The 16,429-nt window shown below is 37.7% G+C and overlaps 2 protein-coding genes across 4 annotated transcripts in view; both read right to left on the bottom strand.

Annotated features, from left to right (window-relative positions):
* Positions 1–169: 169 nt before the first annotated feature.
* LOC106948172 (histone H4 transcription factor) lies at positions 170–5,707 on the bottom strand. Its single transcript, XM_015033704.1, has 10 exons — positions 5,603–5,707; positions 5,131–5,310; positions 4,256–4,482; positions 4,061–4,169; positions 3,824–3,976; positions 3,640–3,714; positions 2,568–2,688; positions 2,102–2,240; positions 1,887–2,011; positions 170–1,437 (listed from the first exon to the last, which is right to left on the bottom strand). Exons 2-10 carry the CDS (start codon positions 5,279–5,281, stop codon positions 1,014–1,016), a joined length of 1,524 nt encoding a protein of 507 aa, XP_014889190.1. The 5' UTR covers positions 5,282–5,310; positions 5,603–5,707; the 3' UTR covers positions 170–1,013.
* Positions 5,708–8,255: 2,548 nt separating this feature from the next.
* Positions 8,256–16,429, bottom strand: part of map6b (microtubule-associated protein 6b) — an 18,122-nt gene continuing 9,948 nt past the window's right edge. Inside the window, exons 2-4 of one of the 3 annotated variants that reach the window (XM_015033702.1) lie at positions 15,211–15,424; positions 13,624–13,672; positions 10,529–10,614 (exon numbers count right to left, since the gene is read on the bottom strand). In XM_015033702.1, coding sequence (XP_014889188.1) covers positions 13,628–13,672; positions 15,211–15,424 — 259 coding nt within the window. In that variant the 3' untranslated portion in view covers positions 10,529–10,614; positions 13,624–13,627. Of the gene's footprint in view, positions 10,615–13,621; positions 13,673–15,210; positions 15,425–16,429 lie in introns of those variants that run through there. The other 2 variants (XM_015033701.1, XM_015033703.1) reach the window with 2 other exon arrangements.

Below are 16,429 nucleotides of genomic sequence, written 5' to 3'. Positions count from 1 at the left end.
GAAATTTTCTAGAAAAAGTTGGAAATTTGCTACAAAACAAACTTGGAAATTTCTGAGTTTCAAAAATTGAAAACTTTCAACCATTGAAATTTCCAAGTTTTTTTTCTAGAAAATTTCTAGTTTTTTTTTATTTTTTTAAGATCTACAATGGCCTTAATACGCCATCGTAGTTTCTTCAGTTTTAATTTGCTTTTAAAATATCACGCTTAAGTTGTAAATATACCCATGTACAACTGGCTAAGAACACAAATATAAACCAGGAATTCACATGCTTTGCATTTCTTGGGTTCTTTGTTTGTTTTTTTATTTGATGGAGTATGATTTTAACACAGATATTGTTTTGTTTTTTAAGCCCAACCACTCGGCTCACAAATCCCTCCTAGCATAAGGCAAAAACTAATGGAGAAACTAGCAAATATCAAAATGAAACCCTCAGACTTAAGAACCACTTTAAAAGATTAATGTAATTTTGCTACTTAACTGTAGCAAAATTTAAAGAAATTAGAAATGGCTTAAAACATTTGCACAGTTCAATAAATAAGTTCTCATCACAAATAAATTACCTCCTTAAGAAAAACTGAGTGTATTGAATTCATGTTTTTTAGTTGGAATCCAATTCTCACCTTACAAAAAGTAAAATATTTCAGTGCACCAGAGCAAAAATATATATAAAAAAAGCTTATGCTTGTATAAATATACCATATTTGACTATGATATGAAAAATAAAATCTTTAGATAAGCAAATATCTAAAGAATATATTCACATAGGTGCTTAACTATAGCAGTGCATTTTCCGGCATTTTTCATAGAAGCGCAACCTGACATCTGGACAATAAAAGTAGTTTTAAAATGGAATGGGTCACATTAGGGAAAAGCGCACAGGGCAGAAAGCTTCTACTAAAAATAAAACTGTCAGCTTTCTGCTGTCAGCTCCGAGGCTCAAAACAAAACAAAAACAAAACAAAAAAAAGCGGCGCTACATGAGACTTTCTCAGCTTGACATTTCCGAGCAATTAAACCACGTCCATCCCCAGACCCCTCGCGACTTCCGTCAGAGCCTGGACGGCACCGGAAGTACCGCAGCCATCCTGCGATATTCCTCCGGGCTCGTCGTCGATGTGAGGAATGGTCGTCATCATGCAGTAGACCGGGGAGTCTGCTCCTATGGGGCTGTGCTGGGACGACGCTTCCTCCCCTCCGGAGAGGTCTGAGGAACACGAGGAAGAGGAGCAGGAAGAGGGCGAGGAGGAACCGGCGGGGGAGCTGCGGCCGCTCTCTGGGGCGGCGGCGGCTTTCTTCTTCACGCTGCTGACTCTCTGACTTTGCCGAAGGTTCCGCGGCTTTTCGGCCATGTTCTTCATGATTTCCTTCGTCACCTCGACAGTCTCAAAGCGCACCATGTTTACTTTTAGGAAGCCGTCGACGTCCTTCCTGTATCTGTGTGCAAACCATGTTGTTGATTAGCCTAATTGTACTGTCTCTGCAGCAGCTTTTAAGCATTTTTAAGCATTATGTTAATATTTTTTTCCACATAGATTTTCTTTCATATTATACTGTAACAAGTGACAGTTTTAACAAAAAAAGAAGTTTATAGAAGCTACATACTGCAGCTTTAACAAATAATCTACTTTTTAACATTTGCAGTCTGAGCTGCTTTTCAAAGCCTGACTCGAGCTCAAACCTTTGGATTTTTTTTCACATTACAGTTTATTGCATCAGGATTTATCTGACAGAGCAAAAAATAATGCATAAAATCTTAGGTTAAAAGCGCCAGAAAACAAAAAAAAAAAAATCACATGTACAAACATTCCCTATAATAGAAAACAGTCACGGCAGAATCATGCAGTGGGCATGATTAAAGGCACATTCAACTAAATGTTGAATACCTGAAGCGTGAATGCCCAGAGGGCCACTTCAGCTCGTGCTTCTTTCGGAGGTGAAGCGTGAGCGTGTAACACCAGGAGAAGACCTTGTCACAGATGTGACACTTATACTTCGACATCCCGCCAGCCTGTTGGTCAAAAGTCAATCATTTTAATAAAATATCTTAAAAACGTGTCATTGTGTCAGCGGATCCACAGCTTATGAACGGTTGACGGACCTCGTGAACTCTCTTGAAGTGGTGGTTCATGGTTTGCAGCGTGTAGCAGGAATAATCGCAGCCCTGCACTGTGCAGTGATATACGGTACCCTCATTGTGAACATCTGTGTGCTTCTGGAGATCACGTTGGTTTTTAAACCTGTCATTTAAAAAATATATATATTAATACAGCTTTAAATATGAGCCTGGATTGGTTCGGAAACCGACCTTTTACAGCAAGAAATATCTGTGAAACATAAAACAGGCATGTTGGGACAAAAGACCTTCGTTATGCCTCTTTTCTGACTTACTTTCTGTAAAAAAAATAAAAAAAATAAAACTATCATTATATTGGCTCATAAAAAATTGTCTTCCTTGACTACAGTGTTGTTTTTATGATTGTTTTGAGAAAAAAGCAAAACTGACTTGGAAAAAAAAAAGAAATCTTCCCACAATACAAAGACGAGGATCAGTTTTGGACGTCTACCTTTTGTCGCAGAAGTCGCAGGGAAACGGTCGCTCGTCACAGTGGCGGAAGCGGATGTGGATCTTCAGAGCTGCTAACGTGGTGCAGGTCATATCGCAGAAGGGACACTTGACCTGATTCACTGCAAACCAAACAGACCCACAGTTTTTACAAACAATGCCCAGCAGGACTATTTAAGTCATGCTAACTGGGCCAAATGGGTTTTAAACTAAAATCCCCAAAAATGTTGTGATTTATTTTGTTTTTCTACCTACTCAGCAATACACTGTAAAAACTAACAATTTTATTTAAACTATTTTTTTTGTAGAAATAGGATCGCAGAATCAATACTTTGTCATGGAGAATTATTTTGGGCCCGATTGAAAAAAATTGAAAAAAATCATTTCGATTCTTCTCAGTAATAAAAACAAGATCTAGATCAGTCTTCACTTGAAAACACTTGCTGTATTTAGTCTTGTTTTAATACAGAATATTTGGGTGCACTGAGATTTACTTTAGGGTATAAGTTAATGAGAAGATGAGGTCCTTGTTACCATGACAATAGATGAAAACCAGAAAGCTTGGAGAACGTGATCACTTCATATTTCATCCATCAGTTTTCTCAGTAGACTTTGATGTAAAAGTCATAGTTTTGTTAATAAAGGTGCAGCAATAAATTTGAAAACATGATTACCATAAATGCAGTTACTGTGTGCAGCTTGATGATACAAATAATTCTCCATTATGTGACTGGTGTCACATAAAAAGCATATTACAAACAGAAATGTTTTTCACGATCAATATTTGTGTTTGTGGGACTATGATTGCTGTGTCACAGCCAGACAGTTGCCAAAAAAATAAGTAATAAATAGTTTTTATCGCCCCTTTTATTGTTATCACAACATACTAATACTGTGGTAAAGATTTTCTTTAATTCTCTACAGATTTATCTTTAAATCTATGTCACCCATCTCTATTTCGGTCTAAATTTAAACACCTATTTAGGAAAAACATTTCAAGTGTGATTCATCTCATAAACACAGACAGCAGAAAATAACCTTTATTTGGTAACAAACTGACGGCTGTTTTTTACCGTGCTGGCGAATGTGATCCCTCAGGAGCCTCTCACTGGGAAAAGCTTTGCCACAATGTTCACACACAAGGGATTCTGATTCAATTAGAGTTAAAAAAAAAAAATACATTAGCAAATACATAGCATCCCTAAAAACATTTCAATATCCCCTAAACAAAAAAACAAACAAACAGTGTGTCCCCACCTATGGGCTCAGCCTGCCTCTGGAGGTGGTCAAACAGCTTGGTGTTGCTGGAGAACATGCTGCCGCAGGTGGGACAGGCCACCAGTCGCTCCTGAGTGTGGCTCCGCATGTGCTCCCTCAGACGGTACCTGATCTTGAAGAAGGCGTCGCACCCTGGGACGAAACGATGAAGGGGCAGTTAGCGCGTTGACGTGGCAACATGGCAACCGACGAGGACTCCCCCCACCCCTGTCCTACCTGCCCAGCTGCAGAAGAGCGCCTGCTGCTGGGAAAGAGACTGCTGCTCGGCACTTTCTACGTGGTTGTCCACGTGGCGGTAGAACCACTCAGGATTGTTAAAAGTGCTCTGCAAATTGATTTTTAAAACGTACTCTTAATGATAATCAATAATCGTTAAACAAGCAGCGACTTCCACTGAGAAAAGACACCCACGTCGCAATGCTCCCACTGGCACACGTATCCCTCGGAGCCCTCTGGCACCAGGTTGTGGCTGTGCGCGCCCTGGTTGCAGCTGGGGAGGTCGGGACGGGACTTCAGCAGCTGCGAGCCAATGAACTTGAGTTTTCCATGGTAGTTGTGGAAATAGGCATGAACCTCCAGCTCTGTGGGGCTGCCCATGGAAAGGAACTCGCATCCGCTCCACAGACACGCAAACTCGTCTGCAATGAAACGGAGAGCAGCAATTAAAAAGGCGGCCTCAGTACAACATCTGTATGTTATGTTTCCCCCTTAAATATCACACTAATTAAAAGATACTAAAGGTATTGTGAATTTTTCATGCCTGTTATAAATTATCTCAAAAAAATGTCCTTATTTTTGATCTTTACATATTATGAAAAACAAATGAAAGGAGGTTATGGACAAAAAGGCCACATGTGTGTAAAAAAATGGAGTATTGCCAGGGGATAAACTGACTCATAAACAACCCAGATTCCCAAGGAACAGCTCTCCAAATAGCTCGCATATTTCTGCAACATGTGTTCCTTGTTTATTAAAGAAAATAATGTACCATTGGAACAAACTAATTCAACAGCATTCTCCTTTTGGAAATTCATTATATATATATATATATATATATATAAAACAAGCGAGACTCTACGTGTTCTTGATGTTTAATAAGTGTTTTGTAACATACAAGCTTATTTTTTTAATTGAAATACTAAAATAATTTCCCTTTTCGATTATACTCTTATTTATTTAGATGCAATAATCTCCCGAATCCCAACGACCAGTTTTAAGACAACTTCAACGCTAAATCCTTTCCTCTAACGAAGATGTTTCTAACATCCAGTTTCCTCCAAACGAACCCAGCTCCTCCAAGGCGTCCTTGTCTCCTAGATAATCCCTCAGATGCAGGGACATGTGGTCGCTCAGCTCCTCCATGCTGTGGCCCTTGAAGCTGCAGGAGTCCCACTCACAGTCCACCTCGAAGCTCTCCAGCCTCTTCGTTGTCATCATGATAAGTGATCAGTGCTCCTCCGACGCAGCTAAAAAACAACCAACCCCACCTTTATTTTTTTATTTTAACAATAAAAATCTCCAAAACCTTCGCTACGAAATTAATCCAACAGGAAATAAGTTGCTGTTTGAACCAATTATTAGTTACGTTTGGCTAACAGTTTCATAACCGTTGCTGAAGTTGGGATAAGTTAGCACATTTGTGTTTTTTTCTTAAAAAGACGCAAGGCATTTTTAATACAGTTTCACTCGCGTTATGAATACAGCGATAAAAACGTAAGGTTTTCTTATATTTTTACATAAATCTTCAGCAGCTCTTACTTCTCGGTTACTCCTTCTCCTTCCCTCCTTGCAGCTTGTCTGCTTTGTTTATTTCCTGTTTCGGCACGAAAACGGAAGTGGCTCTTCTTCGTCGCTCCCGCGGATTGAGTCAGGAGCATACCGCCAACTACTTTCCTCCATTATTAAATCACCCTAAATGTCACGCAGTGACATGGCACTTCTTTAAATGGAGAACTCAGGCCCCGTTTTCGTAGTTTTGACACTTTTATGATGTTAAAGTAAAATTCTTTTTTGCCAGTTCCTTCCACATGAAGCTAAATAACTTGTTTAGGTATGTATTATTTATGTCAGTTTTCACCTACCTTATTTAAATGTTGTATAATATTTAAACATAAAAATTTACCATTTCACATTTCAAACCTAAGAACATAAAAACAATACTATAATAATGTTTGCAAGAGTTCCACCACATCTTCTTTATTTATAGTTTTTAACCGAGTTCAGAAATTTCATATTTCTGGCACATTTAGGTTTTAAAGAATCTTGGACAATCTGTTTTTTCTGACAAGAAGTCGTTCTAACAATCTGGATTGGCCCAACCTCTCTGACTTGAAACTGGTAGAGAATTGTTGAAGGTGGCTGAAAATTAGCCCAATGGCATGAGGCCTAGATCTCAAAGATGATAAATCAAAATACTAGTGGAAATTTGGAAAAAGCTGGTCAGAAATTATAAGTTTGAAAGCTGTAAAATTAATAAAGACTGTAAATATGGAGAAGAATATACAGTATGTATAGCATACCACCTTTTAAAAAAATCAAAATAGAAATATATATTTTTTAAACATTTATACAGATTTTGATGTTTTTTAGTAATCTATTGTGAGATCCCCATCTGATTTAGTATAATAAATAAAATTCTTGTGCTGCATCAAACTTTTCAAGAGGTATGAATAACTTTATTGACCTGGCATAGGCACTTTAGTCATTTTAATGTGTTAATATGGATTTGACAAATTTCTAGAAACAATGAAGAACTTATTAGAAATATAACATTAAAGATAATTAAAAAAAGAAAAGAAACTCCTCTTTCAAATTGAAGCTGAAGATGTATATTTGAATCATCAATCTAATATTATAAAAATAAAAACTGGGCCCTAAAACTAGCTATAATCTTCTAAGGGCACCATATCCTCCAAAATCCAGCCCTGTTATGAAGATTTAGCTTCAAACATCACACATAACCTGTTTTCCAACTGACTGTCAAGCAGTAACAAAAAGGCAAATGTAAATTCAAAAAAGTAAACAATATATTCAAGAAAATTTTTAGTCTTTTTAATTACATTTTTCAGTATTAGGAGTTTTGGAGATTATAAAAAAATACACATAATCCACAGAAACCGAAGGAGTTGGTGAGTGAGCAATTCCACACATCTCCACTAGAGGTCAGGATTTGCTGGCATTAATACCACAAAAGAGAGCCTCATGAAGCAATGTAGCAGCTCAAAGTCCTCCAACCACATACAGATAGCGAGCAAACAGGTTTACTTAAAAGCTGTTTATGCTACAGCGCAATTATCCTTACTGACCAGTAGTTGCATTTGTATGTTAGTTCATAAACCATCTCTCATCTCTGACTGACCAGACATCCGGATGCTGTTTTCACATTCACAGGTCACACGGATTGGTTTCCTTCACATCGTGCATCCTGAACACTGTCGAAATAAGATGAAACCCTAACCAAGCAGACGAGAGCCATCACTCAGCTCATATTCAATATTTCATGGTGCTCTGCAAAAACAAGGCCCCGTAAGTGCTGAATTATTAATAGATCTTTTTTTTTTTTGTCTTGTCTGGATGGCTTGATCACAAAAATGTGACCACCAGCACGCAAAGAAAGGAAGAATATGATCTCCTTAAGGTTCTGTTTCAGGTCTTTTCGTTTTGTTGCTTGAACAAGTGACACTGCTTCAGCTTGTGATGGCTCAGGAGCTGGGATTACAACACATTTAGTTTTTGTTTTGTTTTTTCTAAAACCAAACAAACAAACAAACAAACAAAAGAAATATGTTAATATCTTTTCTTACCATTATTAAAGTAAAAATGGAAAATGCAATGAATAGAAGCCAAAGAAACGTCATGCTTGAAACTAGGTTTTCTAAAATATTTCCCCAAAACAAAACAATATAAAGTTTCTTTATGTGATTAAGATAAAGTACATTTTAATACAGATTCCAAATATATAAATGCTTTCTTTGGTATATATAGTGACCAAGCTATATTTTCTTGTCTTATGTTAACCCATGTCTGATTTTTTTTTTTTATGTCACATTTACGCATCTAGCAATAATTCAACAAGTCACACAACTGGAGTCTGCACCATTATTTTAATTCAGTTCATTCAGAGCAAGCTGAGGGTACAAGCACAAAAAAAGAAAAGAAAAAAATAGAGAATCACAACACATCTGCAGCCCGTATGACATCGTCACTTCCATCTGGTCTGAAGCTGCAGCGGTCCAAACCCCATGGCGTGAAGGATGAGAGAGGTAGCACCAAGGTGTTAATAGTGCAGAGCAGCACTTCTGGTGGTTGTGATCTGAGCGGGCAGCAGGCTTGAAGGAGATCAGACACAGAAACAAGCTTTCCAAATCACACACGCTCACAGAGAGAAGCAGAAACTTTCAGCAGCATTTCAAAGAGCTGAGCTTGAAGTCCTGGCCCATTCCTTGCCCTTAAACACCTGGAGAGATCGGCCTGTTCACCAAGATAGTTTCTTCCTTTTGAGACCTTTGTGCGGTGTTTTGAATTTTTTTTTTTCTGAATGAGCTCAACTATGTAATCACAACTTAGAGAAGTGTGTGGAGGCCAACGCCACAAAATATAGAGTTTTTTCAGAAACCAATCAAAGGAACCTGTTTGCATTTAGATCGAAAGAAACATTTTTCAGAGTGAAACCATAAATGCCGGTGTGGTTATTTTACAGCAGTACCAGCCACTAATCAATGAGATTACTAGTTAAATGTATGTCTCGTTGTGAACAGAATCTATTTCTACTCATGCATTATACTTGAAAAAGGTATCTCACCTATACATTTATCTTTAAAGGCTCCATTTACAAGCTAGAGTGCAACTGTGACCGCGTACAGTCTGCCACTCAACCAAAAGAAGGGTCTTGCATGCAAGCTGTAGCAATTACATTACAGTTAATTGAATTTCCCAACAACCAATTGGATTACGCCAGATATCACCCGGAACAATGAAATAAAAACCAGGACCAAACAGCGGAGGCACTGTTAGTAGGAAACCAGAAATAAACAGAGCTTTTCACAAAAAAACAAAACAAACAAAAAACAAAAAACACTCACGTGATACGTCTCGGAGAAAAAAAGGATCTCCTTGACGTAGTTTTTTTTAATACATTGATGTCAGTACTTAACTTAGTAATCATCCATTCAGAGAAAAGAAAGAAAACCCCTCTTAGACATATTTCAGTGCTGTGTAAAAGTCTTGAGCCATCCCTCATTTCATTACACCTTCGTCACACTGTTGCGTATATGCCTTGCATTTTAAAGCTGCATGAATATATGAATATATTTCAGTAAATAATGTTCACCTATCTGTGCATCTGATACTGTAGCACCCATCTCCAGCAAAGAGCCTGTCTCATAATTTTTGAATGCATCAAAATGATATGATACGTTATCTAAATTATATTTCATCTCATGCTATGACATGCAGACGCTCTGTCTGCGCCAACGAAGATGAATTGATTTTCGCATGCTCAGAGTTGGATCTGTTTTTCATTAGTTTGGCTTCGAATTATTAGGCTACTTAGAGGCACTCGTTTGGCGAGTAACGAGTGTTGGACTTTCAACCCAAGATGGTCAGTCAATCACTAAGTATGGTAAAAAAAAAAAAAAAGGTAAAAGGTAACTTGCAAACATACATGATAGGATAAGAAACAGCATGACAGCAGCTTTATATTTTGTTAGCATTGCACAAAACTTTCTTGAGTTCTTTAAGCAGGTTTGAGCAAACATTCTCCAGACTTTATATTCATCTTTTTCATCAATCAATGACTACCTTTTCATTTATTTTTTATGATACACCCTATACGTCACTGTTTGTTTTCAAACTGACCCACAGATCATGTAAGCATAAAAGAGTTCCCTAAGTTAGGCAGTTAACCTGTCTTGTGTTAACAAGTACCAGCCAGTGGAACAAAAATAACCGAGGCAAATCATTTTGTTTCTCTTTCCTTAGCTATGTTCACTGGCATACAGCTTTATGCAACAAAATCTGGGAATTTTGAAAATTTTGAAAATTAAACTAAAGGATTTACAAGTAAAAAAAAAAGACTAATAATTGAATAAAAAAGTGGCACTCAAGAAATAGGACTACTGAAAAAGGTGTGGTCCAACAAGGAGATCCTTGAAAAGTCTGGAGAAATATGGCTCGAAACCTACGCAAAAGTCGGGACTCTTTTAAGGCAAAACTTAAAAGTAACGAGGGCTAGCTCTGGGCTTTTGTCACAACACTGTACAAGCACACTTATGTCTCAATTTTTTTTTTCAGTTTAATGTCAAGTGGAACTCATATGTGCAAATTATGTGCTCAATAATAGAAAAGCGGTTCTGTGTGCCGGAATACAAAGGAGTCACAAACATTCACACGTTCACATACGGTTTACAGTAAAATTATTTGCATTATCCTAAAAGCTCAACGTCATTCAAACGTGATCCTACGTGTAAACCTGACAACAGGTGAGGAGATGAACAAAGGAGGAAGAAAATTATTTTCTCTGCGATGTCGTCACACCCTTAAAAAGCATACGAGTTGACCCCTTCCTAATGTTTGGCCTCAGCCAGTCTGTTGCTGATCTCTTTGCTCTTCTTCGTCACCGTTCCCTCTGGCGTGGCTTCGGGTGTGTTCGCAGATGGTTTCTTCTTGGCCAGGTGGGAACCAGGCATCTGCTTCTCCTTAGCTTTTTTCACCATCTTCCCAGTCGTTGTCGGCGCCTTTTTTGGTTTGGTGCGAGACGTTGGTTTGTCCACCTGGAAGAGAGAAGATGGGTTTAAAAAATAAATAAATAAATAAGAGGATAAAGCTCACAGCATTGACCTTTAGTCTGAAAAATTAAAAAGGGCTACGTTCACACGGCAGGTCTTGATCCTCCAATTTTTTTGTGGTCATTTCATATTATCGTGTAGTGTGTTCGCAATCAGACTTTCTGTGTGAACAGTTTACGACTCGAAATGCGCAAAAAAAAAATCGTAAACACCGTTTATGAAAATAATAATGGGTTTGTTGATCAATTTTGAAGTTGCTAAGTTATGGCAGTATTATCACAAGATCATAACAAGATGAAGGAATGCAATAGAAAAAAGGCCCAACTAATGTAGAGAAATCTGTTTGAATGTGTAGTCGGTGTAGTGGTGGGATTGTCATGTGATGCGCTTCACTGACAGACTTCTTTCATAATTTCACAATTTTAAGTCTCAGCCATTGTTTATGTCTGGATTTACCGCGTCTGACACCAAATCATGAAGCAGGCGTCACATCAATGACGTAAAAATTGCATAAAATACGACGTGGCCGTTCAGTCCGCAGTAGCTTTAGAAACTATAGAATATGGAAGTGGCACAAATTAGATTTTTTTTAGGGGGGGGAAAGATCGTAGTTGGGCTGTTCAGTCGGATATTTGCAAAACAATATTGGATTTGGGTTGAATTTGCCTGCTGTGTGAACGTAGCAGATGAAGTCTGGGTTTTGAACTGAAACTAGAGCCAGCTGCTGTTTATCTTAGCTTGGTATAATGGTTAAAAATGGACAACCGAATAATTACTGTCATGTAATAATTATAAAGAAAATTTGTTCAGATTCCACCTTGATTGTATTTTCAAGGTGGAAAATCTCAATAAAAGGACAACAGGCTTGAAATTTGGGGGATCCTGTCAATACTTTAAAATTTGTGTTGTTTTTAGCCGAACTCCTGTGCTGTTGCCTGGAAAATATTGGCCAATACAAGAATTGGACAATTTTTTTGTGACTTAGTTTTTACTATATTTGTTCCCTAAAGTAATAAATGTACTCAAATTAAAGTTGTAATTTTTTTTAAAATTTCAATGTGAGATTATCAAACTGCAAAAAACAAATAACTATAAGGCTTTTACCAAATAACAAGTAAAAAAGAAAACTCTGTAAGATATAGTTCTGTATTTAAAAAATGTGTTGAAATATTGATATCTAGTCTTATTTAAAAATTTAGATTGGTGATTTAATTTAAAAAAACATATTTAACTCATTAAACAATAGCAAAAAACTGTTAGGAAACCATGCCCCTAGTCTTAGCCCCTTTGGTTGAAAAAATTTCTGAGATTTTTCTTGTAGCCATCTTCCATTAGCCTTTTATTCTAAGATAACATGAAAACACAGACATGTCTGCATATACATTACTAAGTGAATGTTTGAGTACAGCAAGATATTCAGTTGCGGGCTTTAGCTTTACATTTAAAAAATTTTTTTGGGGGAAAAAAGACATTTTATTCTTCTTCCTAAAGATAAAAAAACAAACACTGAGCACAATATTCAAAATGTGCCTAAAACATTACTATTATTAGACTAAAAATCACATTTTTGCATGCAATACATACCTTTTTTTACCCTTCCTCTTAAAATAATGCCTCCTCACGGCATAGGTGATGTATATAAACATGTGGTTAGTGCAGTTATAAAGGAAAAAGCACAAAAAAGTATTTGTGCCTTTCTTCCTACATAATGGTGGTTCATGCAGTCTCTTTAAAAAAAAAAACAACAACCACTTTTTAATAAAACAACACATCAGAAATCTAATGTTAGTCTTATGGCTTTAAGGATGAAATACTTTAGTTCAGACACTGTTAGCGGTGGCAACATGTAGAGACCTAACAAGCAAGCTTGCAACTGCAGGTTGTTGGCTCAAATACAGACTTTGAAACGGTGAGAGCAGAGTGCTGCTGAAAGCGAGCCACTGAGCATAGTTCTGCTCTTTAGTAAAAAAAATAAATAAATAAAAACAGCACAGTGGAAGACCTTCCAGCTTCTACAAATGATCTCATATAAAGCAAAAAAGTTGCAAAACATGCTCAACTTTTGTTTGAAAAGTAAACTTAAACATCTAAATGATGACAGATGTCTTCTGGAAGGCTGCATCTGGTGGTAATAATGACGTGAATAAACAGAGGCTAGTGCAAATTACAGGCAACAAAGCTGCTAATCAGCCAACTGCAGATTAAAGATACGTTTCTCTATGAAAAGCTCAACAGCAATAATCTATTTCTATTGTAATGTTTACAATAGGAAATAAGAAAAAATGCTAAATTCAGCAGGGATTGTATATGTTTACTTAATGCTGCAGTAAAACAAAAATATGAATGTGTTTTTTACCTATTTGTCCAAACTGTCAACATTTCATAACTTTAATCTGTCACAGCATAGTATGAGATAGATGTGGTCCTACTGCTATCTGCAGCTAAGTGAGAGACAACCAATCAGAGCCAGGAGGAGGGTCGTAGCATAGCACAGCTAGGGTGTTAGCTAGCTGTGCAAGCTAGTTAGCATAGCCACAGATGAGTGTAGATAAACAGCTTTCCTGTTACGGTAAGTTGTTCCTCCGCCGTTAGCACAGCTGCAGCAAACCGGCAATCATGAGCAGCGCTTACACATGTGTGATTGACAGCGCTAAAACCCTCTTGCTCTTATTCCTATCTGTTACTCACTGAAGGTGTTGTATGTCTCACTTTTCTGCAAGTCATTTATGCTAAATCTCCTTCAGCAAATGTTTCACGTCCCATCGGGTCTACAGAGGTGGCCTGGGCGTGGCCGCCACAGAGGTGGGAGCAGAGTGAGCGTGTGTCTGAGAGTTCTCCAGCGGACTGGACTGGTGGCTAAATGTGTCTGAGGATCGCTAAGGCTGGGATGCATTCGGGGCGTGAGAATGTGCGTGAGCAGAATGCATGTCTGCATTCGTCTGATCAACCCGGGGGTCAGTCTCCATGCTTGTCTGGAAGAAACAGAGAACACACCTGACTACAGCAGGTGGAGAGCAGAGCTGCTCTCCGTCTCTGAGAGGTCCTAGGAGAACGAGAGAGGGAGCGGCCACGTGAACAAACCAGCGTTACACACAGGATGAAACCAGCTTTACGCGTGCTGTGCAAGAGTTTTGAGTCGACCCCTCTGTTTGGTCAGTTGATTTTTTTGGTTTATTTTAAAGTGGTATCAGTCAGCGTCTGCATGTGTGTGTGTGTGTTTCTGAAGGTCTTTTGGTTTTATTTGGATGTTTTTTCCCCTCATTTGTCCTTATCAGCTGTAATCTGATTCCTTTGACGTGAGATGTAAAGAAACGAGGGATGACTCAAGACTTTTGCACTGCATTGCACATCAGTGAGTGTGATATAGGAAAAAAAAATCCTCATATACAGCACCATTCCACTTACCTTAAAATAACATAATCCATATTTTACACTTATCCTCTTTATTTTGAGTGCATTTATTTAAAAAATCTCATATTATAAGCTTTTAACGTGTAGTCCATTTTGAAGTTAACCTTACAGGGCTTTTTACAGGACGTAGGTTTGTAACATGAGAAACGTTTAATTTCTTTGACTGATGAACCATTTCAGATTTTTTTTTCTGGCACAAGCCAAAAAACTTATATGAAACATTTGCAGGGATTTTCAAATAGTTCTTGATTTAATGCAGTCAAACAAGGTTCCAAGTGTCTGAGCTCTGACCACATATAATACAATTCTTCTCATAGACAATTTCTGACTTAGAAAGATTTGACCAACAAGAGTGTGTTCTCTGGTCTTGCCTGATTTGAAGAGTTGCTGAGAGAAATAGTCCTCTGTGTCATTTCTAACTTGTACCATTTGGAAAAAAGAAGTCGAGGGCTTCAAATGAACTCTAATCAATATTTATACATTTATCTTTATGGGATCGTCAACAGGGGAGTGTCGTAAACTTTTTTCTTGGAGTGGCCAGTCAGGGTTATGGACAATAGGAGAGTGGAACACAAATATTTAAATTTTATCTAAATTTCCCTAAGTGTTATTTTGCGATGAACAGCATGACACAACTGGAGGAAATTGTGTCCTTTAGTCTGAAAGCGAATCTATGTACACTACGAATAAAGTGGTTCTAGTGGGAGTAGGCAGTCAGATTTCAAGGGTAGATGATTTTTGTTTAACTATTCAATGTGATGTTTAGAAATTGTTGTAAAATATAAATCCAGTTTTAGGACATTTTTCATTTTTTTAATCAAAGGTGGAGATACGTATGGAAAGCAATGGGATTGTAATCCAAAGCATGGTTTGTGTTGTTGCAGTTAAACTGAATTGTCATTGTTTGATTTACTATTTCACCTTTTGTTTTAGCTATTCTGAAGCCTTGAAAAGCAACAATTGTTGGTACTTTGTATGGTTAGGAGTTTATGAATTGCATTGAAGCCACATTGCTTGCTGAATTGGATTGTTAAGGCTTTTGTCGACCTGTCATTAGGTCAAAGCATGAACATATTTCCTTTTGCAACCACAGGAAAAGACTTTAATGTGAGTAAGTCTGGCTACTTGGAGGACTGGTGGTCCGATTTTGCAGGTTTGGGGGTCTCTCACCTTGGCCGGCTCCTTGCCCGGCTCGCTGTACAGGCTGCGTATCCTCCGGCGCTCCAGCAGCTTGTTGTCAGTGGCCTGGGCCTTCACCTGCTCCCCCTTGTATGTGGCATTGTAGCTGGTTTCCAGGCTGGTCTCCTCTCCAGGTGGTTTATACTGGGAGGGAGCTTTGATCAGCTTTACTGGTTTTACATCCTTGTACGCCTTAAACTCGGTCCTAAGAAGAACAGCAAAATCAACTTTTATTAAGGCGTTTCTCAAAATGGAGCAGACGGGACGTGAAAACCGAACCAGTCGATGAAAGGAACTCCGTCATGAATTGGTAAAAAGTGCCTCCTCATCGTCGAGTAGATTTATGAGAGAGATACTAAACATTTAACTAATGTTTAACTGCAACTCAATGCTAATTGTTGTCCATTTACGAATAGAAATTACCTGTTATTAGGTTTTTTTCTTTTTATCTCTGCCTGCTTTCCCCTTAATGACCGGGTTTTTCATGGGATCAGTGATTATTGAGGCAAAACTGTAGAATTAAACATCTGGAAGTCAAAACGTTTTCCTGAAATGAATCTGAAAGTGAGTTAGGCATTATTAGAGGATGGCTTTTTTATACTAATCATCTTTTCTTTGGCTCAACTTGTTTTTATGTCAAACTAATCGATAGCATTGATTTCCTTTGGCAGGTTCTGATTGATGATTCAATAGTCCACTAGAATCATATTGCATTTTTCTGCTCGTGTAATGCATTAAAGCTGAAAATCCTCCTTTTTCATTTGGTAAACAGCATGTTTTATAATTAAAAAAAAAAACAAAAAAAAAAAACTTTTTTTTCTTTTGTGGTCAACCTTTGTTACATTTAATAAAACCAACACCGATCAGGTTGTACACCTTGAAAGAAAATTGGTCTGTTAAAATCGAACTTTAAAGGAAAATGAAAATTGATGCTGGTCAAAAGACTGATGGGTGCTTTTCAGCAAAAAATGTCACCCACACACTCGGTTGCCTTCAGACCCTCTTACTAACCTGATTCTCTCGGGGTCAAGAGCATTGATTAGGTAGTAATCCTGGGAAGTGTAAGGCGGTGGTGAAATCGATGATGAAACCCTTATCTGTTGATGTATCACTTGCTTTCTGGTTAGACTGAAATAGGATACATTGAAACACCAAATATATTTTCATGAGCTCCATGAAAAGATCATAAAAAGAAGTTTTTATGAAGATA

This window comes from Poecilia latipinna, unplaced genomic scaffold (genome assembly GCF_001443285.1).
Source record: "Poecilia latipinna isolate Pla-1442-1.1 unplaced genomic scaffold, P_latipinna-1.0 Scaffold276, whole genome shotgun sequence".
Classification (NCBI taxonomy): domain Eukaryota; kingdom Metazoa; phylum Chordata; class Actinopteri; order Cyprinodontiformes; family Poeciliidae; genus Poecilia; species Poecilia latipinna.
This window is presented reverse-complemented; position numbering and strand designations above follow the sequence as displayed.